General features: G+C 43.2%; 1 protein-coding gene across 1 annotated transcript in view; it reads right to left on the bottom strand.

The window, feature by feature from the left end:
• Positions 1–8,571: 8,571 nt before the first annotated feature.
• The window catches only part of spcs3 (signal peptidase complex subunit 3), a 28,969-nt gene continuing 14,122 nt past the window's right edge, over positions 8,572–23,418 (bottom strand). The window contains exons 2-5 of the mRNA XM_052019546.1: positions 20,239–20,312; positions 19,337–19,413; positions 17,206–17,321; positions 8,572–11,548 (exon numbers count right to left, since the gene is read on the bottom strand). Of these exons, the coding sequence (XP_051875506.1) occupies positions 11,416–11,548; positions 17,206–17,321; positions 19,337–19,413; positions 20,239–20,312 (400 nt within the window). The 3' untranslated portion in view covers positions 8,572–11,415. The remainder of the gene's footprint in view (positions 11,549–17,205; positions 17,322–19,336; positions 19,414–20,238; positions 20,313–23,418) is intronic.

The following is a 23,418-nucleotide window of genomic DNA, read 5'->3' as shown; positions in this document are numbered from 1 at the left end:
TTTTGGCCGTACCATCCACATGACTGGACCAGGACATATGAGTGGTGATATTCACACGTAGGAACTTGGAAGGTCTCAACTATCTCCACCTCAGCACCACTGAAACAGACAGGGCAAGTAGAAGATAGATCATCAACCAATGTCCATGACAAGCCCAAAGACTCCAATATCTATCTAGACTACTTGTGCCAGTAGCCTTAAGCTAGCAACTGATGGTTAAATCTACATTTAAAATTGCAGATGAGAGTTCACCAACAATTGCCCGCACCTCCACCCATCCTTCTTCTGGTGATGGCTCCTTTTCATTCTCCCACTTCTTCTGGATCACTGTGTCTGTGCTGATGATGATTCCTTGCTTTTCTTTTCTCTTAACTGTGGTTTCCCTTTCACAACAGTTGACAAGGCTCGCAATCACATTTGCTTAAGTTCCCACATTTCTGCTGTCAACACCCTCTGCTCACAATTAGAATAAGGATAGGATCCTTATCTTTCACTCCACTGCCCTCCAAATACATCTTCCCCTCCCCTTGCCTTTCAGCATTCTGGAGGGACCAGTCCCTCAAGAGAAGAGAATGCAATGTGTGCAATTCTGGTCACCCCATTACAAGAAGGATATGAAAGCTTTGGAGAAGGTGCAGAAGAGGTTTATCAGGATGCTGCCTGGATTAGAGGGTAAAAGCTACAAGGAGAGGTTGGACAAACTTGAGTTGTTTTCTCTGGAGTGCCAAAGGCTGAGGGGAGACGTGATAGAAGTTTATAAAATTATGAGAAGCATAGATAGGGTAGAGGAGATGAGCGGGGCAAGTTTTTTTTACACCCAGAGAGTGGTAGGTGCCTGGAATGGGCTTCCAGGAATGGTGAGGGAGGCAGATACAATAGTGGCATTTAAGAGGCTTTTAGGCACATGAATATGCAGGGAATGGATCATGTGCATGCAGAAGAGATACCACTTATTGTGTTTGGTACAGATATCATGGGGTGAAGAGCCTGTTCCTGTGCTGTACTGATCGATGTTCTAAAGAAAGAGTGAGTTACCTAAAGTTGGAGAACTTGATATCAAGTTCATGAGGCTGCAATGTGTCCAGAAGACGTGGTGTTGTTCTTAAAGCTTGTGTTGGGCCTCATTGTAACACAGAGATCGGAGTGGGAGTAAAATGGAGAATTAAAGTGATGGGAAGCTGGAAGCTCAGTGTCATTCTGCAGAGCACCTGTATTCAGTCCTCTCTTCACAGATGCTGCTTGACTTTCTATTACAAGAATTCCAGCAACTGCAGTGGGTTACATGAGCTAAGCAGTACTAGTATGCAGGATTTCAGTGCAGTGGTATCCTATTTGTAACCTGCACTTGGCTGATCCAAGTTTATGTGGAGCTCACTTTGCTCATCTCAATAAGATGTATTATGGACATAAAAAGGATAAATCAAATGATAAAACAGAGGAAGGCAAATACTTTAATTGTGGATTTCAAAATACTTTTCTCTTCAATTTCCTGTGATCTACAATTCTGGATGAAAAGTAACTTCTGAAAGTTTCAACAAAAGTCAAAGCATTTGTTACTTTTGGTGCTGGTGTAGTCGAGACCTGTCCAACAATTGCCCAATCCACAACCATTTAAATATTCATGATGAAATAGGCATTTATGGAAAGATTAGTATGTGCAATTTTTGTAAAACACTGAACAAAGGTTAAAACAATTCCTTCCTGTGATACATGGCATACAGCACAAATATAGATTCTAATACAAAATGAACTGTTATGGAAAACCATTTGCCAACAAGTTGCTCAAAACATTGTAGAATCGATTTACATTCCCTTCTAGAGGTTAGTCCTCTAGATTTTATTATTCAAAGCCAGGGGAACAGAGGAGAAAGAGTGGCACCTATTGGTGAAGAGCAGGGCATAAAACAGTTTATAGTTTCACATCTGATACTGAGCCAGATCGAACTGACTGACAGCCTACGTTTCCGCGGTGTGAGCTACCATCCACTCTTGGCTCGGGTCAAGTTGGCTCTGAACAGGTTTGGCCAAACACACAAGTCCAAGATGAGGTTGGAGATCTGCTGGCAGTGCAGCACTGAGCTCAGCGACAGGGCATTGCTGTGCTGAGGGGGGCTCAATCAATGCCAGTGAGGGCTGGTGTACAAAGGGCCAACTCACTCGTTCAAATGAGGTGCCCAAGCAAACCACTGTTGGAACTAGCTTTTTCCCCCATTAGCCCCATAATTCCAGAGCCACAGGTAGATTACCCATACAAATTTACACCATTCTTTAATTATTAAAACCAATTTGTATATTTCTGCATGTCTCCCAGCTTATTTAGTTTTCTGGAGCTGTAAAAGGCATGTCTGGGCAGAGAGTCAGGGTAGCAGGCTTGGCTCCAGCACAATCCCACTCCAAAATGTGCTGGTACATGATCGCAGATGAGTTTCAATCTCTCTGCAAATACAGAATGCAATTGCGATGAGATGGGAATCATATGTAAAATGTGGTTCTTGGAACATCGAGAAAAGATTGGATGAGATTTATATCATTTGCACTTCAGAAATGAGGGGAGTTACCATTCAGTAATGGGATCTTCATTGTTTAAAGAACACAACTGCTTGAAAGAAAAGTGAATTGTAGTAGGCCGCTCAGCCCCTCAAACCTGCCCTACCAATATGGCTGATTTGTCCCAGGTCTCATCTCTTCCCCACCAGTTCTCCATGGGCCTAAATTCCCTTATCTTTCAGAAATGTCTCCACCTCTTTAAATACCTCCAATGATCTAGCCTCATCAACCCACCAGGATAGAGAATTCCAAAGAATCATCACCCTCCGCCAGAATAAATTCCAATTTACAGCAGTTTTAAATGACCATCCTTCATAACTATTGATTTCTCGAGAGAGACCTGCTGTGATTAAGGTTGATAGTCAGGAAACCAAATTAAAATTAAATCCAGTTTATTCCAATGTGTTGGAAGTATGACATGAGCAGTAGGCACATTCCTAGCTCAAATCAACATTATTTAAATGGCAACATTGAAAATGCGGAGTGTCAGTCATGTATCGGGGAAGTGCCTCAGCAACTTGTATCACCCCCACATTCAATCAAATGCTTGTTATGAGTAGCAACAAACAAAAGCAGATTGTTTGTTGCTCCAGATTCCAGGATCTGCAGTCTTATCTCTTGCATATAGTTAGGCTATTACTTAGAGGTTCCAGTGGAAACAAATTTCTGCAGCAATTTTCAGTCCTTTGCCGTCAATGCATAATGTGGATGAGTAGGTTACGGTGAAAGTACTTTTAGAACGCTCTGAGATCCACCATACCAAACTAGGTACTCCTGAAACCAGCTGTTTCACTTGAACCCCCAAATTCTAGTGCTGCACGTCCAATGCCTACGCAAATTTACAATGTTATTTAATGTCTTACGCAAAAGTAATAGCATCTTTATATTTAGGGAAATCACTTGCATGTTTATTAGGTTTACTTTCACAACACAATGAAAATGGTTTTCAAACCAAGCTAAAAACTACTTTTCTGTCAGATTACAATATTAGACTACTGCCTTTAAGCTATTATTACTGAAGACTGCTAACCTAAGCTGATTTTTCTTTCAAAAAGAACTAACTGAATAAATACCACAAAATGTCTGTAATTCAACTAATGCCAAGTCAGTCACCAATCAACTGTATTAGTATAAAAACATACTGGTGTAAATCTGCACTCAGTTTCCAGTCATCCCTGACAAACTTTTCTTGCTTATGCTCTTTAAGATTAATAGCCAGGATAGAGTAGAATAAACAGAGATATTGGAGAACTACACGAAATGGTAGATATTAATGGGTGAAATATCTTGGTTCAAATCCCAGCTTCAGATAACCACACTCAAGTTTTCCCTAGATGCCAAGTCACTTATCTCAAACAGACTTGCTCATGTGATAACGTGCTTTGCCAAAACAACGAGGGAGAAAATGTTTGGAATTCCAACACAAGTCATTGTCGGCATCTCTCACAAGCTACCTCAAGTCACTGGAATATCACATCTGCTTGCCAAAATTCAAGTCATGGGCGTTTGGAAATGGATACTTAGGAGGATTCATTATGAAATGGTTAACGAACTAGAGGCTCAGGAGGCAGCAATTCCAATAAATAAACCTGGAATCATTAAACACCCACAATATTGCAAGAATCTATTTGGTTCACCATATTTTGGTGGGCAGTCCACCAATGCAGCACCACATCCAACAAGCTTGTTGATTCAACTGCTCCCTGAAATGGCTAATATTCAATGTTGCAATTAAGGACAGGAATTATGTGCCTGCCTTGCTCATGAAGCTCTCAGGAAAGATTGTTTGTTTGTTAATCTTGAACAGAATGACCTTCCAGCACACTTCAAAGAGAGAAATTAAAAACCTACATTGTTTGGGGGTGAGGAGTCATATACAGGCCAGACTGAGTAAAGACAAATCTCCTTCCCTGCATTGGACGTAAGTTTATGAGATAGTTTTATATATACACGTGGCGACTCACCGTCTAGTCGGGCGAACCGGCTCGGCAGTCGGGTGACCCCGACGGTCCAAACGGCTTCTGGACCCGCGAAATGAACGACAGCGCAGCAGCCAATGCAGTGGCCCTCAAGCTGCCCACCTTTTGGACACTTCGGCCCAGCGTCTGGTTTGACCAGGCCGAAGCGCAATTCCACCTTCGGCAGATCACCTCCGACTCCATGAAATACTACCATGTGGTTAGCTCTCTGGACCAGGAGACAGCCGCCCAGGTTGGAGACTTCATCCAGTCGCCTCCGGAGGAGATAAGTACCCGGCTTTCAAAGACCTTTTGATCCGGACCTTCGGCCTCTCCCATCGTGAGCGTGCCACCTGCCTGCTTCATCTGGATGGCCTGGGGGACATCCCCATCCGCCCTAATGAATGAGATGCTGGCATTGGCCGAGGGTCACAAGCCATGCCTGATGTTCGAACAGGCCTTCCTCGAACAGCTCCCCAATGACATCCACTTGTTGTTAGCTGACGCCGACTTCAGCAACCCCCGTGAGGTGGCCGCCCGGGCAGATGTTCAGTGGAGGGCCAAGCACGAGAGTGGTTCGTCCGTCAGTCAAATCACCAGGCCGCGAGCCCAACGCCCGCCTCGCCCGGCCTCAGCAACCGAGCAACCACGCCCCAGGAACGCAGACGACGACACGGGAGACCAGCTGTGCTTCTACCATCAGAGGTGGGGTGCGGAGGCCCGTCGATGCCGCCCACCCTGCAAGTTTCAGGGAAACACCAGGGCCAGCCGCCGCTGATGGCTATGGCGGCTGGCCGCCGACAGAGCCTCCTATTCGTTCAGGACAAGAAATCTGGACGGCGTTTCCTCGTTGATACTGGAGCGGAGGTCAGTATTTTGCCCCCGACAGGCCGCGACACCCGTGACAGGCCACCAGGTCCTCTACTCAATGCCGCCAACGGTACAATGATACGGTCTTTCGGCACCCGTATGCTTCAATTACACTTTGGCGGCAGCCGTTTTACCTGGACCTTTACCCTTGCCACCGTCGCCCGACCACTCCTAGGAGCCGATTTCCTTCGGGCCCACAACCTGTTAGTCGACCTGCGAAGGAAGTGGTTAGTCCACTGTAGCACTCTCCAGACCTATCCCCTGGACTCCATTTCCCTTTCTGGCGACGATTTCGCCAAGCTCCTAGCTGAATTCCCATCGATTTTGGCACCTTCGTTTACAAACTCTAGGCCCACACACGGGGTACGACACCACATCATTACCACAGGGCCACCCCTTCATGCCCGAGCATGACGATTACCTCCAGACAAGCTCCGCCTGGCAAAGGAAGAGTTCCGTCACATGGAGGAGCTGGGGATTGTTCGCAGGTCAGACAGCCCCTGGGCCTCCCTCCTGCACATGGTCCCCAAAGCCACCGGAGGGTGGAGGCCCTGCGGCGATTACCGCAGGCTGAATGACGCCACCACCCCAGACCGCTATCCCATCCCTCACATCCAGGACTTCGCAGCGAACTTACACGGGGCCCGCATCTTTTCCAAAGTGGACCTTGTTCGGGGATACCACCAAATCCCGGTCCATCCGGATGACGTCCCCAAAACGGCGATTATCACCCCATTCGGCCTGTTCGAATTCCTTCGGATGCCGTTCGGCCTTAAGAATGCCGCACAGACCTTCCAGCGGCTGATGGACGCGGTAGGCCGAGACCTGGACTTGGTGTTCATTTACTTGGACGACATACTGATCGCCAGCCGTAACCGCCAGGAACACCTTTCCCACCTCCGCCAGCTGTATTCCCGCCTCCGCGATTTCGGCCTCACAATCAACCCGTCCAAGTGTCAATTCGGACTTGACTCTATCGATTTCCTCGGCCACAAAATCACCAGCGACAGGGCAACACCCCTACCCGCCAAGGTGGATGCTATCCGCTATTTTGCCCGCCCCGACACAGTCAAAGGCCTACAGGAATTCCTTGGGATGGTCAACTTTTGCCATCGTTTCATCCCTGCAGCAGCCCGTATCATGTGCCCTCTGTTCTCGCTGCTGGCTGGTAAGGGCAAGGACATCACCTGGACTGACGAGGCTGCGGCTGCTTTCGTTAAGGCCAAAGACGCCCTGGCAGACGCCACGACGCTGGTACACCCCAGGACTGACGTCCCGACTGCCCTCACGGTAGACGCGTCCAACACCGCGGTGGGTGGGGTACTGGAACAGCTACTCGAAGGCTGCTGGCAACCCTTGGCATTTTTCAGCAAGCACCTTAGACTGCCCGAACTGAAGTACAGCGCTTTTGATCGGGAACTTCTAGCGCTGTATCTGGTGGTCCGGCATTTCCGATACTTTCTAGAAGGCAGGCCTTTCACCGCTTTCACCGATCATAAGCCTCTGTCCTTTGCCTTCTCCAAAGTCTCCGATCCCTGGTCAGCTCGTCAGCAGAGACATTTATCCTACATTTCCGAGTTCACAACTGACATCCAACATGTCTCCGGAAAGGATAATGTCGTTGCTGATGCACTTTCCAGACCAACCATCCACAACCTATACTTGGGTGTCGACTACACGGCCCTAGCTGACGCACAGCAAGCCGACGACGAACTGCCCAGCTACAGAACCACAGTCTCGAGTCTGCAGCTCCGAGAATTTTTGGTTGGTCCAGGTCAGCAGACCCTACTTTGCGACGTTGCAACTGGTTAGCCCCGCCCTATAGTCCCTGCAGCCTGGCGGAGACGCGTTTTTGACTCAGTACATGGGTTGGCGCACCCATCCATCAGATCTACTGTCCGACTGGTCGCCAGCAAGTTTGTCTGGCATGGCCTGCGCAAACAGGTCAGTGAGTGGGCCAGGACTTGTCCGCACTGCCAGACGTCAAAAATCCAGCGACACACCAAGGTCCCACCACAGCAGTTCGAGCCTACCCGTAGGAGGTTCGACCACATACACGTCGACCTCGTGGGCCCTCTGCCAGTTTCAAGAGGAGCCCGGTACCTCCTTACCATCGTGGACCGGTTCACGAGGTGGCCTGAGGCAACCCCCCTGACTGACATCACCACTGATTCCTGCGCCCGGGCGCTGCTCACAACTTGGGTCTCACGTTTTGGCGTTCCGGCCCACATCACTTCAGACAGAGGCACCCAATTCACTTCCAGTCTCCGGGCTGCATTAGCGAACCTGCTAGGGACGCAGCTGCACACCACTACGGCCTACCATCCTCAATCAAACGGGTTGGTGGAACGTTTTCACCGCCATCTGAAATCGGCCTTGATGGCCCACCTGAAGGGTCCTAACTGGGTTGACGAGCTGCCTTGGGTCCTGCTCGGCATACGCACTGCCCCCAAAGAAGACCTCCGCACTTCATCAGCTGAGCTTGTATACGGGGCGCCACTGGTTGTCCCCGAGGATTTCATACCTGCCCTTCGGGACCAAGGAGAACAACCCCCAGCAGTCCTACAAAGACTGCGCGAGAAGCTTGGCGACTTGGCCCTGATTCCCACCTCACGGCACGGTCAAGCCCCATCCTGCCAGCCCAAGGAACTACGGGACTGTAAGTTTGTTTTCGTTCGCAGGGGCACACCTCGGGCGCCATTGCAACGACCATATGAGGGACCGTTCCGAGTCATACGGAATAACGAATCCACTTTTATTTTGGACATTGGAGGCAGGGAACAGGTTTTCACGGCGGAACGCCTCAAACCGGCCCATTTGGATCTGCGACAGCCTGTCGAGGTTGCCACGCCGCGACGCAGAGGCCGTCCCCCTAAGCGGCAGCTGGCACAGCCCACGGACCTTGGGGACTGTATCGCCGGTTCTGGGGGGGGGGGGGGGGGGGGGGGGGGGGGGTTGTGTGGCAACTCACCGTCTAGTCGGGCGAACCGGCTCGGCAGTCGGGTCGCGCGGCGTCGGAGCGACGAGGCCCAAGATGGCGGTGGGCCTCGTCTTTCCGAGCGACGAGGAGAACCCGCACGCAGGAAAGTCCTGATGACGTAGGACTTACGTCATTACCGGTTGTTTTGGGCGGGAACATTCTCCCTTAAAGGGCCCGCGCAAGGCGGGAAAATAAACCAGTTCCGTTTGGCAATCCTCCGAGTAGAGTCTTGTTTTATTCCGCGGTAGCAACTGCTACACACAATATAAATGCAACATCTATCAAAATAAAGGTAAATGAATAGCAGAGGACAAACCTGTCGATGCGGCATAGTTGGACTTTGAAAGGCCTTTGAAAGCTATGAGAGATTATTAAACAGAATTATTGCCGATGATATTTGGAATAAGATTCCTCCATTGATTTGGTATTGGTTAACAAACACAAAATAGTGTGAGAATAAACTGTTCATTTACAGGTTGTGAGCAGTAACTTAAGCAATCAGCACTGGGTCCCAAACAGTTTGCAATCAATATAATGATTTGAAAAAAAGGACCACATATAATGCATCCAGGTTTGCTGATGATACCAACCTGGGTGGCAGTGAAAATTGCAAGGAGGATGCAAATAGGATTAAAGGGGAATTACACAAACTAAGTCATCTGACAAGGACAAAATAAATGGAATATATAGTGCAAAATAGTGGGGGTGGTGGGAAGACAGTATTTTCCCAAAAAGGGTGAAAGATTCATGTGTTGGTGTTCAGAGGGACCTGAGAATTTGTTCATTAAATCACCAGAACTTGCAGTTACAACAAATTAAGAAGCCACACAGTATGCTGGCTATTACTGCAAGAGGATTTGATTACAAGGGTAAAAGTGTCTTACGACAATTGTATAGGGTTCTTCTGAGACAGCACTTGGATTTCGTGTACAATTCTGGTCTCCCCATCTAGGGAAGGATATAGTTCTGATAGATGGAGTGCAATGCAGATTCACCGGATTGATCGCTGGAATTGTGGAATGGGGAATATCCTTTGAAGGAAATTAAGCTAACTGGGCCTCTACTGTCTAGAGTTTAGAAGAGGTGATTGCACTGAAACATACAAAATTCCTTTGGGCTTGACTGGGTAGATGCAGGGATGATGTTTCGCCTGGCTGAGATGTCCAGAATTGGGTTTCAAAGTCTCAAAAGAAAGCATTCACACTGGACTGAGATGAGAAGCAATTTCTTGACAGAGAGGGCGGTCAACCTTTGGAATTCTCTACCTGAGGTCCGTGACTAATATATTCAAAACAGCATAATAGATTTTTGGATAAAAAAAAAGAATTGAAGGAAATGGGGTTAAGAGCAGGAAAGTGGCACTGAGCTAAAAGATCAGCCATGATCTTTTACCTCAGTGAGGAAGGCTGTTCTTTCTTTTGCTCTTAATGGTCAGTATTAAGGCTGTAGCTTTAAGGTGAGAAGGGAAAAGTTTAAAGGGGATGTGCAGAGCAAGTATTTTTTTTAAATCACAGAGAGGGAGGTAGGACCTGTTCCTGTGCTGTACTGTTCTATTGCGGGCTCTAAACCTTTATTGAATTTACCAAGTTTAAGCTTTCTAGCTGCTGTAGTGGGATTTTAAATTCAGATATCTGGATTAGTAGTCTACTGCTACTCAGATACATGAGCTTGCAGAGTGCAAGGGAACACACACAGTTCAGGTGGCTACAGTAGGTCTCAGGTTGCAGTGCTACAAAACATCTGGCTGAGCATGTGGTTCTGTACAGATGTGGCTTCTTTAAATTATAAATTCAAGGGGTGAGGGGGTAGGCAGAATGAGCAATGTGGGAGGCAGTAAAAAAAATAGGTCACAATTGGTTAACTGTTCATGGACAAAATAAAAACAAAACCTTTTATTCGAACACAGGCTTTGTTGTTTTTTTTGTAAAGCACAGCCTTTTTAAAAATCTTTCAGAGTTCCAGGTTTCTAACATCAATACGCTCCCATGTACAGTGTTTTGCCAACCATTAAAAGAATATACCGCAAAAAGAATTTAATATATTCTGTTCCACAGAATATGCACATTTCTGTATTTTTTTTGTTGCAATTCACAGTAATTATACAGTATAAAAGCCGATGTGCTGCAAGATACAAGCAATGCTCGGACTCCAGCAGTGAACATCCCCAGAACACTTGGTATAAATACTCATGCTTCAATTTACTTTGTGTTTCTTGTAGGTACAGCAAAGAAAAACATGAACAGTCCTAAGATGAAGCAAATCTGTCTACATTAGAGGAATGGGATTCAATTTTTGTCCACAGAAAATAAAATCCCCACCCTAGTGAGTAAACAGAGACCACTTGCAATGAGCATAACAGATGTCGTGACTAAGGCTTTAGAAGTCGGGGGGGGGAGATTATTAAGTAGCATAATTAATAAGGAGGATATCATTTTCTTCAAGGATACAAACCGAGTCAAGTAACCTTTTATTTTTTTTTGTTTAGGATTAGGGAGGCAGAAAAAGCAAAGCAGTTACTTAGCTTTGCCTTCCAGAGTACACCTAAACTGCCATGGCTGGCTATGTAGCAATGCAAGAGAAAATGCTTTTGAAAATACAAAAGATATGGAAGTTGTGGTGTAAACAGTACACTGCTGATGTATTGTGTACGATGAGACAACATTTTATGGAGAAAATGTAACCCACACTTTTGAGGGCAGGGAGGGATGGATTTCCCGGGAATTAGGTATCATACTTATTATCAGCCATGTGTTTATTACTGTTTCACATTAAGTGTGCAGAAATAGACCTTTCCCTACTCATCCCAAGCGAATACAATCCAACACACGTCATAGAATGGGATCAAACCTGAACACAAAAAAAAATTACAATGCAAAATTTGTGCGCCTGTTACAAAAAAATACAAAACAGTCACCCATTTTTATTTTCATTTGGGGGGAATTTTCAGATTTTTTTCACCCCAGCCACGCAGACATGATACTTGGATATAAAAATACGTTCTGAGTTATGAGTTTCAAATTACAACAATAAAAGGTACTATAACAAAGAAGAGTCAAAAGTTCAATAGCTTTTTGTCATCTCATACGAGTCTGGAAATGCGGCGGAATAGTGCCCTGAACCCATTATAAGAGGCAGAATCCCAGCATTTGGGACCACGTTCCAGGACAGAGTCAAAGTGATGTTTTCATTACCCCTGTCAATAGAAAACACCAAAATGTATGAGTTTTATTGGCAAACACAACCATTCAATTAAAGATGTCCTATGATGGAAGCCTTAACATGCACTGAGTCCTGTTCACCTTAAGTCCCTTTGCTCACCAGTCAACACTGGGCCCCAAGCCAATGACTAATTTTATTATTCTTGCATTCAAATGCCCTTACAATCTTAATCTACCTTCCTCCATTGTACAGAGGTTTGCAGACCACGAGCTGCAGCCTCGGGCTCATTCCAGACTTCCTTCACTACAATGATGGACATACATCTGTCCCTCAGTGCTGGCATTTTGCCCCTAACCTCTCTCCACCTTCCTTAGGGCCTCTCACTTCAACCAAGCTTTGGTCACCTGCCCCAAAATCACAAAGTCAAATTTTAATCAAAGTTATGCTATGAATTGTCTAATGTTTTACTTAGTAAATGGTAATTATTGCTACAAATTGAAAAGATTCTCAAGTTTTCAAAAATAGTCAACAAGAATGACTGCAATTAGATAGGCATATTGAAAGCAGGAAATCATTGCCACATTATTAGCTAGACATTAGTTTCTCAAGTGGCTTTATTGATTAAAAGTTTCCTCTAACACACACAAGTTATAATGCAGATCTTTTCGGAATATATCAGGGTGAAGTGTGCAGACTATGCAACACTCTCAATGGTCCACTATTTACTGCAATTACAATAGAAAGAATTAAAGGATCTACCATGATTTAATGCACACTACAGATACATATGGAACATGCATTTCACCATGTTGAAAGTTAGCTGAAAGAAAATTAAGTGGGAACGAGTACAATGGCTTTAAAAAAAAGTGTTAACCAATTGGTGAGGCTGTTCAGAAGGGTGGCTTTCATAAGCTGAACATTGACACCTGGAGGCTCTTGATAGTACTGCAAGTATCAATCACTGTTCTTGCCTGGCTCTCCTATCAGCTTTCCTCCAGCAAAGGAACCTGATTAAAACTTAGATGCCCTACCTCTCGTGACATAATGCACTTATTTGCCCGTCATTAGTTAACAGAGTGGAAGTCAAGTGAGAGAGACTGGGCTTGGTGAAACAGGCTTCCCAGGGTATCAACAAGAATGGAAATACTGCCTGCATTCTCTGTCCAGATCCTTGCTCCATTTTTATACCAGGGAGCCAAATCAAATTGCAGCATTCGATACCAAATCTCTGGCTAGAAATAACGAATGCAACACAGACCAACGAACACAAGCTAGGAATCATATGGTGTACACTTCCCTGGATATTTCTCCAGAGTCCACACATATATCTGAATTTCTCGTAGCTTCTAATGACACAGGTGGAGGCCATTCAAGTCTATGCTGGATTTCAAAGCACTTCTATCATCCCATTATTTCCCTATTCTCATATATCCATCAACTCCCCCGATACTCCTACCTATACTGGGGACATTTACAGTTAGTCAATTCCAGATCTGTGCTGCAGCTACTCTAACTGCTGGTCACTACTCCACCCAGGAATCCTCAGTTTATCTTGGCTCACAGAACAATTATGACAAGTTTTAACCCCATGTGAAAGATGGAAGTAAAACACTCTACAAAAACCAAGTACATTAGTTGTAATGTTACTGTTAAACCAAAAGCACAGGAATTACTTGCTAAAATTGAATGCATTACTCATCAGGGAAAATATCACAGCAATACTCAGAGAGGACATACTGGAGGGCTTGTCTGTTGAGGCAATATGGGTGAAACTAAGGAATAAGAAAGGGATGACCACATTTATGGGACTATATTATAGACCTCCCAATAGTCAGCGGGATTTAGAGGAACAAATTTATAGACAGATAGCAGACAGTTGCAAGAAAAATAAGGTTGTGATAGTATGTGATTTTAACTCTCCATATATTGACTGGGACTTCCAGTGTAAAGGGATTGGATGGGATCAAGTTTGTCAGATGTGTTCAGGAAAGTTTCCTTAATCAATATGTAGAGGTCTCATCTAGAGAGAGCTGGATACTGGATCTCCTCTTAGGGAAAAAGACAGGGCAGATGACAGAAGTGTATGTAGGGGAACACTTTGAATCTAGTGATCATAATTCCAATAGTTTCAAGATAATTGCAGAGAAGGAGATTCTCTGTAAATTGGAGTAAGGTCAATTTTGATGGCAACAGAAGGGATCTGGCAGGCATGGATTGGGATAGGCTGTTTTCCGGCAAAGAGATGCTCAGTACGTGGGAGGCTTTCAAAAGTGAAATACTGAGAGTACAGAATCTCAATAAAAGGCAATGCTAACAGGTTTAGGGAACCTTAGTTATCGAGGGATATTGAGGCCCTGGTAAAGTAAAAGGTGGTGGAGCATCAGATATAGGCAGTTAGAAGATGCTTGAGGAGTATAAATGCAAGAGAACACTTGATAGAGAAATCAGGAGGGCAAAAAGAAGACACGAGGTTGCTCTGACAGAGAAGGTGGAAGGGTTTCTATAGCTATGTTAAGAGCAAAAGGATAACAAGGGACAAAATTGGTCCTCTTAAAGATCAGCATGGTCATCTATGCATGGAGCCGAAAAAGATGGTGGAGAACTTAAATGAACTTTTTGCATCCATATTTACTCTGGAGACAGACACAGAGACTATAGAACTGAGGCAAAAGAGTAGCGAGGTCACGGACCGTATCTGGATTACGGAAGAGGTGGTGCTGGCTGTCTTGAGGCTAATTAAGGTGGATAAATTCCCAGGGCCTGACAAGGTGTTCCCTCGGACCTTGTGGGAGCCTAGTGCAGAAATTGCAGGGGCCTTGGCAGAGATATTTAAAACATCCTTAGCCATGGGTGAGGTGCCAGAGGACTGGAGGATACCTAATGTTGTTTCATTGTTCAAAAAAAGGCTCTAAGAATAAGGTGGGAAATTATAGGCTGCTGAGCCTGACATCAGTCATGGGTAAATTATTGGAAGGTGTCCTAGGGGACAGGATATATAAATATCTGGATAGACAGGGCCTGATTAGGGATAGTCAACGTGGCTTTATGCGTGGTAGGTCATGTCTAACCAATCTTAGAGTTTTTCCCGAGGAGGTTACCAAGAAGGTTGATGAGGGAAAGTTGGTGGATGTTGTCTACAGGGACTTTAGCAAGGCTTTTGACAAAGTCCCACATGGGAGGCTAGTCCAAAAGGTTAAGTCACTTGGCATTTAGGATGAAGTAGCTAATTGGATTCAATATTGGCTTAGCGGAAGAAGCCAGAGAGTGCTAGTAGATAAGTTGTTTCTTTGAGTGGAGGCCTGTGACTTGTGGCATGCCGCAGGGATTGGTGCTGGGTCTGTTGTTATTTATCACTTATATTAATGATTTAGATGATAATGTGGTAAACTGGATCAGCACATTTGTGGATAACACCAAGATTGGGGGTGTAATGGACAGTGAGGAAGGTTATCAAAGCTTGCAGCATCATCTTGACCAGCTAGGAAAATGAGCTGAAAAATGGCAGATGGAATTTAATGCGGACAAGTGTGAGGTGATGCACTTTGGGAGGACAAACCAGGGTTAGACTTGCACAGTGAATGGTAGGGCACTGAGGTGTGCAGTAGAACAAAGGGATCTGGGAATACAGATCCATAGTTCCTCGAAGGTGGTGTCACAGGTAGATAAAGTCATAAAGAAAGCTTTTGGCACTTTGGCCTTCATAAATCAGGGCATCAGAGTACAGGAGTTGGGATGTTATGTTCAAGTTGTACAAGACATTGGTAAGGCCGTATTTAGAGTATTGTGTGCAGTTCTGGTCACTTATCTACAGGAAAGATATCAATAAGCTTGAAAGAGTGCAGAGAAAATTTACAAGGATGTTGCCAGGACTTGAGTTATTGAGAAGGACTGAATAGGTTAGTACTTAATTCCCTGGAGTGCAGAAGAATGAGGGGAGATTTTATAGAGGTATACAAAATCATGAGGGGTATAGAGAGGGTGACTGCATGCATGCAGACTCCCCCCCCCACCCCCCAACGTTGGATGAGACTAGAACTAGAGGACAGAGTTAGAGTGAAAGGTGAAATATTTAAGGGGAATCCGAGTGGAAAGTTCTTCACTCAGAGGGTGGTGTGAGTGTGGAACAAGCTGCCAGTGGAAGTGGTAGATGTGGGGTTCAAATGTAACATTTAAGAGAAGTTTGGATAGGTACATGAATGGGAGGAGTTTAGAGGGATATGGTCCGGTGGCAGGTAGATGAGACTAGGCAGAAGGTTAGGTCGGCATGGACTAGATGGGCGGAAAGGCCCGTTTCTGTGCTATAGTACTCTATGAAGACCCTTACAGGTATAAAACACTAATTTTACAACACCTAAAGTATTCTATGCTTTTCTTTGGATAATTTATTGAAAGATAAACTTTAACGGGTCCGCGGAATATTTTTCCAAATTCATCAACCCATTCTCTATCCCTCAGGTTTTACCAATACCGACCAAAGGTTTATTTTGCAGGATTTAATTTATACCACCTGGATTCAATGAGGGAGACCAGGCTACATTACTGCACACTTCTCACCTTTCAACCTAGTTACAGTCCTGAACACACCATAGTAATCGTTGGTAATTTCAATGACAATTTCAGTAATTCATAGCAACTAATAATGAAAATAGGAATCTTAACATACTGATTGCTAACCACTACGAATGGTTAAACATTCAAATCTTCTAAGTGATACTATATTAATGCATCTTTTTTTTGTTTAAAATTAAGAGTAATACTCTGTATTTATCAAAAAAGTCTGTTAGATTTCACAACTAGATCTTAGTGCAAATTAACAGCAATGAATAAGGTACAAATCTCATGATTAAACAGCAAAGTAACAGGACTTTTGCCTCGTCTTCATTACAAATTCACACCTTTAGTAGAAGGAATAAAGCAGACAAATTTAACAACCAGATTATGTAAGGTCTAACATAGCTCAGTTAGGAGCACCTGCAGAGTCAAAAAAAATTGTGGATCTTTCCTGTAGATAGGTGACCAGAACTGCACGCAATACTCTAAATTCAGCCTTACCAATGTCTTGTACAACTTGAACATAACATCCCAACTCCTGTACTCTGATGCCCTGATTTATGAAGGCCAAAGTGCTGAAAACTTTATGACTTTATCTACCTGTGACACCACTTTCAAGGAACTATGGATCTGTATTCCCAGATCCCTTCATTCTACCGCACACTTCAGTGCCCTACCATTCACTGTGCAAGTCTTACCCTGGTTTGTCCTCCCAAAGTGCATCACCTCACTTGTCTGCATTAAATTCCCTCTGCCATTTTTCAGCCCATTTGCCCAGCTGGTCAAGATGACACTGCAAGCTTTGATAGCCTTCCTCGCTATCCTTCTCCGAAACTGGAGCCCAAAACTCCAGGACCGCAGAAAGGAAGTGCTATGACATCAGAGATGCCAGCATTCAAATGGTGAATCACTAAGATACCACCTGGTCTACCAACATAATGTACTTTTAGTTCAATGTTTCTAATCTCACTTCTACCTGTTTCAATTGCAAATTATTCATTTCATCTCAGTGTACTAATTGTTACTCACACAATATAGACAGCATTCAAACATTTATAAGAGTTTAACCTGTAAAATTAGTGAGAAACTGCTTCACTAAAGGTAAAATATTTAGTGAATAAAGTTGAATAAATTGCTTACTTCAGGCCATTTCCATCATCAAAGAAGAAATATTTTGACTTCACATCTTTCAGATCCAACTTTGTTTGATCTCCACGAAGTACAATCTTGTCCCAGAGAACAACCTGATTCAATGCCTACATTTACAATAAGAGGCAAGATAACATGAATGCAGTAAACTATTAACAGCAGTACACACAAAATAATAGCAAAGACCTTCAGGTGCTGGGAATCTAGAAAATATGCTGTAAATCTTATAATCAGTCTATATCTGCACAGACAATAGTTCCAACAAAGAGTTAGTAGCTGAACTGGTTCAACCTAATGCTTCCCTACAGAGGGGAGTAACCGCCAAGCATTTCTATCTTGTGAAGAGTTTAACTAGACAACCCATACATCTGCATGTGGATATTTGGTCCCAATTATCTGCAAGTCTGCTATGGATGAGATTATGCAATTTATTTGTATCCCATTAAGGTAAAAATAAGTGAATGAAATACATTTTCATGGGATTGACTGATCACTTTGTAGTAAATACTGGATAATAAAAACAATGCTGCTGCATTTTTATTAACCAATTTAACTCTAGTTTTCATGATTAAATTTCAGCCAATATAGAGTTAGTAAAATGCATCCCAGAATCTATAACATCACTTGCATAGAATTAAGTTGCTATACTCTGAACACTCATTCTAAATGAATTACAATCAGCAAGCTGATACAAGTGATTCATAATGTTCCTCAGATGCTCGGGAAGCCAAAACTATAGTCTTCAATCACTGCCCATTCCCGAGCACCAAATCCATTTCTCTCCTTGCCAACTGTGTGAAAATGTACCATGGAAACTGTACGTGACCTTGGTATAAAGTATGAAGAACTTGGGTTTCAGATCACAAATCCATGCCATCTCCAAGTCTGTCAATTTTTACTCCACAAGATCGACAAGTACAATCTTACCTCCATCATCTGCCACCAAAACCCTTAATTTGTGCCTTTGAAGTATAGATTTGATTATTCCAATACATCCCCGCCAGCCTTCCTCTTCCTCTCCATAAAATAGGTCATTAAAAATTCTGCTGCCCACATCAGAATTCAAGTTCTATTCACCTATTACTCCTGTTTAATCAAGTATATTGGTCTCTGGTTAAGCAACAACCCCTCATTAGGGACATTTAAGAGACCCTTAGATAGACACATGAATGATACAGAAATGGGGGGGCTATGTGGGAAGGAAGGGTTAGATAGATCTTAGAGCAGGATAAAATATCGGCACAACATTGTGGGCCGAAGGGCCTGTACTGTGCTGTTATGTTCTATGTTCCTCAATTTAATTCCACCCCCTACAGCTCTTCCAGTGATAATTTCCACGTTTCTGTCTTGGGCCTCTTGCTCATGCCTAGATTTAGTTTGCTTAGTGGGCAGGCATTCCGCTACCGAGGTCCGATGCAAAGGGATTTCCTCCTTAAGGGATGACTTTAAAACACACCTGGTCAATTGCTCTAATACCAAGTGGCCTCATGTTAAATTTTGAATCAATTGCTCTGCTGAAGGCATTATAATCAGGGAAAACAAGGTCAAGAATTAATGGCTTAAGACAAAATTGGGTAAATGCACATTTGATGTCAGATTTCAAGGTGCATATTTTTGCCCTAACTGATTTTGAGATGCATTTTCATGATTACTATTGGGTCTACAGTGAAAATGCAGTCAGATTATTTTCCTTTTGACAATGCTAATTATTGAGTCAATATGTGAAGAGGTTAAAGAAAAGTAAATCAAGGCAAGTGGACAGTAGAGCCCACAGACTTCTGTTTATAATAGAGGTCCCAAAAAAGTTAAGTTTAAAGTGAGAACATGGAAGGGACTGAATCAGATACTAAGATTAAAGCACACATCACAGCCTTTGGTCTCTGATAGCCTTGTAGTTCTTCCTGAACAGTACTTTGAAGACCTCCCCTCTTTTCTGGCTGCATGTTTCCTTATGTCATAATCTGTCACCCTACACGGCACTTCCCCAAATCTTGAGTGCATTTATGTAATTTCCAAAGTTATGGAAATTCCTGACTATAGAAATTATTCTAAATAAGCTTGTGGCACCAAGTATCTGAAGTTTATTAAAAAAAATATTATTACATATAGAAAACACACTTACGTTATTTTTTGTTTTGTACTCTGCTGATAAATAAAGAAACAATTGCTTGACATTCCAGTCAAAGATTGGCTTCAAATGTAGAAAGCAGTTAAAGAAAACTTAGAAAAAAATTATAAAACTGCAGCTAATTGCTATTTAGATTGCAGTTCTCATGGCAAAAAGCCAGTTTAGTCAGAGAGTTGCTCAATTTCCCCCACACTTTGTTCCAATTAATGGATCCAAAATAGATGAACCAAATCAGAAGCATTCTTAATTATGGACCCATTTAACACCTAGAAAGTCCCTGATAAAGTTGGACAGATGACAGTTTGTTTCTTTGTGGTAACAGTCGCAAGCATTTACCCAGAGAGCTGGCAAATATTAAGGATGACGCAGATCACCACAGAACTATGAATTCCAATGACTGTAGTCACAGGAATCCTCAACCCAGTACTGTACATAGTACTTGTTGAAAGTAGCAAGACACAGAACAAGCCCTATTCCACATTTCCTTTTCTTATAATTCTTTATACTTTCAGGTGAGTACTACATGTATGTGCACCAAGGTGCAAAGACAGCTGACATACAACAAGGTTTTGACCAGCTCAAACATGGCCCAAATTGGCCTCCTCTAGCATTATAAATTTTCTGATTCTACAGTTTGAGCTAGTATGCATAAGTAACTGCTGAATAATGAAGTTATCCATTGTACTCAGCAGAAATAAATATAAAAATCCCTGAGAGTTTGAGAAGAGCCACAGCTATTGACAAGCTCCTTAAACACTTGCTGTATCAATTAAATCTTTGAAATACTGGAATCATTTGAGCACTAATCCATTATAACTAAATCTCCTGTGTCTACCACTTGTTCCAAACTACCTCGTTGTTGTGTTTCATTGATGTAAAAAGCATTCAAAGGATATCTGCAGACAGGTCAAACGTGATCAATCCCAAATCACTTCTTTCTCTGGGTCCTGTGAAGTCTTCTACATTTTTCCTGCAGTAAAAATGTTTGAGTAGTTATTCCTTAAAGCATATTCAAGATACTTTAAAATTATTAAAGTCAGCTGCAGACTAGTACAGCAACACAATTAGGTTTTAACATGCATCATTTGGTGAACTGCCATTAAGTCAAAAGGTTGTGGCTTCAAAATCCACTTGTTACCCAAAACGCAATGGGCCAGTCACCAATGTTCACTGCTTGCTCAATCTTGTTTCAGGACTTGGAAGGCCAATCTTGCTCCCAAGTCAGAACCCAAGCCAAGGAACTAGATCCCTAGTGGCAGCAGGATCTCAAGAAAAATAGAATGGACTGTTAGGAATGGGTCAGAAAAAATATTCAATCATAAAACTCCTCCAGAAATCTTTGATATCTAGGAAAACATTACCCCAGCTTTAAGCTGTCAGAACTGGGGATTTTAGGAATCTTTCTAAATGTCCGTTCAAATGATGCAAGATCCAAAACCAGTTTCTAAGTGCAAATGTTGGATAATTGCCACTGGTCTCCAGTGGCAGAGCATAGCTACAAAATGGATGGCTGAGCTCAGGCATTTAAGATTGGGGCTTCATTGTCTGCCTGGAAGTTCTGAATTTAACAATGCGCGTCAGCACTTCCCAGCAAGATCTGCAACAATGTGTGATGTGTCGCAGGTACAATATGTGGCTGACGGAAGCTACTAAGCAACATGGCACCCACATTTTAGTAACCATCTGATCATTCTGGGCAATGGTGTTGGGAGGGAACAATCCTCTAGAAAGGTGCGAGCAGCAAGGAGGAAGTAGGAAGAGCCAACTTCAAAAGAGTCCTCCTGACAAAATGGAACACAGTCTTGCTATTAGTGAGGCAAGCACCAGACACCATGGTAATATCCTGAACGGAGCACTTGCACCTTTTAGATTTTGTCATTGTGCAAGAGAGAGAGACTGCAAAGATGCTCCCACCATGATAGGTACTGCTTAATCTGCACTGTCATCACCATCAGCTTGACCCAGAAACAACAGCAGCAATAGAAATGCTACTGCAAAAATAAACTCAATGTCCAACATATCAAGGGCCCTGCAAAGATAAATCTTCTCAGAGCGGACTTCACAGGTAATCTGACAAGCTCCATTCCACAGGACTAGCAAGGATTCACAGCATGCGGACTGCCCTGAAGGCGCCCAGAATTAGCACCAGGGATGTTCTTGGGCTTCTCACTGAGTGCCAAGAATAGAGAAGAGCTTAGCAATGATAGAGAGTCTGTCAGCACCCACTGGAAGGAGAACTTTGAAGAATTCCTTCATGACAGTCCTGGACAGGAGTTTCCTTAATGCCACCCAGAGCAAACTGTTCAGTAAAGTTGAACAGATCAAGCCTGTACTCATTTTAGCTTAGATAAATGAAAGAGTATCATATTGAAAAAAGACAAGATTCTTTTAGATCTTGACAGGGTAAACGCTGGATGGTTGGCACAGTGACAGAGTTTGTTGAGCCACTGCCTCACAGCACCAGAGACCCAGGTTCATCCTTGATCCAGGGTGGTCTCTGTGGAGTTTGCACATTCTCCCTATGACTGTGTGGGTTTCCCCCAGGTGCTCTGGTTTTCTCTCACATCCCAAAGATGACAAAGGTTGGCAGGTTAACTGGCCTCTGTAAATTGCCTCCAGTATGTGGGTGAGTGGTAGAATCTGGTGGGAGTTGAAAAAGAATGTGGAAAGATTTTAAAAATGGGTGGTTAATAGTAGGTGCAGACTCTATGGGCAGAAGGTCCTGTTTCCATGTTGTATCTCCATGACTCTTATGGTTCCCCTCATGGGAGTGTCTAGGACCAGAGGGAATAGTCTCAGATTAAGAGGGTGCCCATTTAAAACCGAGATGAGGAAGATTATTTTTCCCCTCTCAAAGGGCTTAAGACGTTTTGGAATTTTTTGCACTAGAAAACTCTGAAAGGCAGATTTTTGATCTGTGAGGGAACCAAAGGTTATAAGGAGAGGGCAGGAAATTAGATGTGGAAAGTTATGTCAGCAATGAACAGACTCAAGGGAGAAACTGGCTTATTCTTGTTCCTATTTGTAATGGTCTTGCTCATAACTAAACAAATTGATGATAGAGACAGAAATAATGGGTATAATCTACAGTCATTGTGGAGACATATTTGCACTGATCAAGGTTGGGAAGTAAACATTCCAGGATACTTTTAGATCAGCAAAATGGAAAAGGAGGGCAGCTCGCCCTGATAATAAAGGATAGGATAAAGGCACTAGATAGAATGTATGTTAGTAAAATCAGTATGGGTGGAGCTAATTAACAGCAAGGGGCAGAAATGTTGGAGGATATTGTCCATATGCCCCAAAGATGTTGTGCAAAGTAATGTAGAACAAAGTATCAATGAGGAAATTAGGGGCTTATGGAAATTAGAGATTCACATAACAAGCATAACACAATCATGGGGAAATTTTCATCTAATACGTAGACTGGGAAACAAAACTAGTAATATTGTGGAAGATGAATTCACAGTATATGAGATGGCTTTCTGAATTTAAATGTTGAGGAAGCAACTAAAGAACAGGCTATTTCAGATCTAGTATTGTGTGTTGAGAAAGGGTTAATTAATAACCTTGTAGTTAAGGGGCCTTTTGGGAAATTATCATAATGTTAAGAAATTTATATTAAGATTGTAAGTGATTTAGTCAAGACTGATATCTGGGTCATAAACCTAAATAGAGCAAGCTATGAAAGCTTGAGGCACAAAGTTGTTTATGGCAAATCAGGAAAAAAACAGTAGACAAGCAAAAGCTAACATGTTATTAATGCATAGTTTATAACAAATTTTATCTTTTTATTTAGGGATATACAATCCAAAAGAAAAATTTGGCCAACTGTAGTTAACACGAAGAGCTACAAAATCAAAATAAAAGGTGTGTAGCGTTTCCAAGAAGAGCAGGAAGCCCAAGGATTGGAAAAACTTCGGAATTCAAAGGGATACTAAGATATAAGAAATGGTAAAAATACAAGAGTAAAATATAATCTAGCAAGAAACAAAAGGCAAACTGTAAAAGGTTCCATTAATACATAAAACAGGGCTCCTTTACAGAATGAAATGGGAAATTAAGTTACGGGACAA

The sequence above is a fragment of the Pristis pectinata genome, chromosome 7 (genome assembly GCF_009764475.1).
Source record: "Pristis pectinata isolate sPriPec2 chromosome 7, sPriPec2.1.pri, whole genome shotgun sequence".
NCBI classification, from domain to species: domain Eukaryota; kingdom Metazoa; phylum Chordata; class Chondrichthyes; order Rhinopristiformes; family Pristidae; genus Pristis; species Pristis pectinata.
This window is presented reverse-complemented; position numbering and strand designations above follow the sequence as displayed.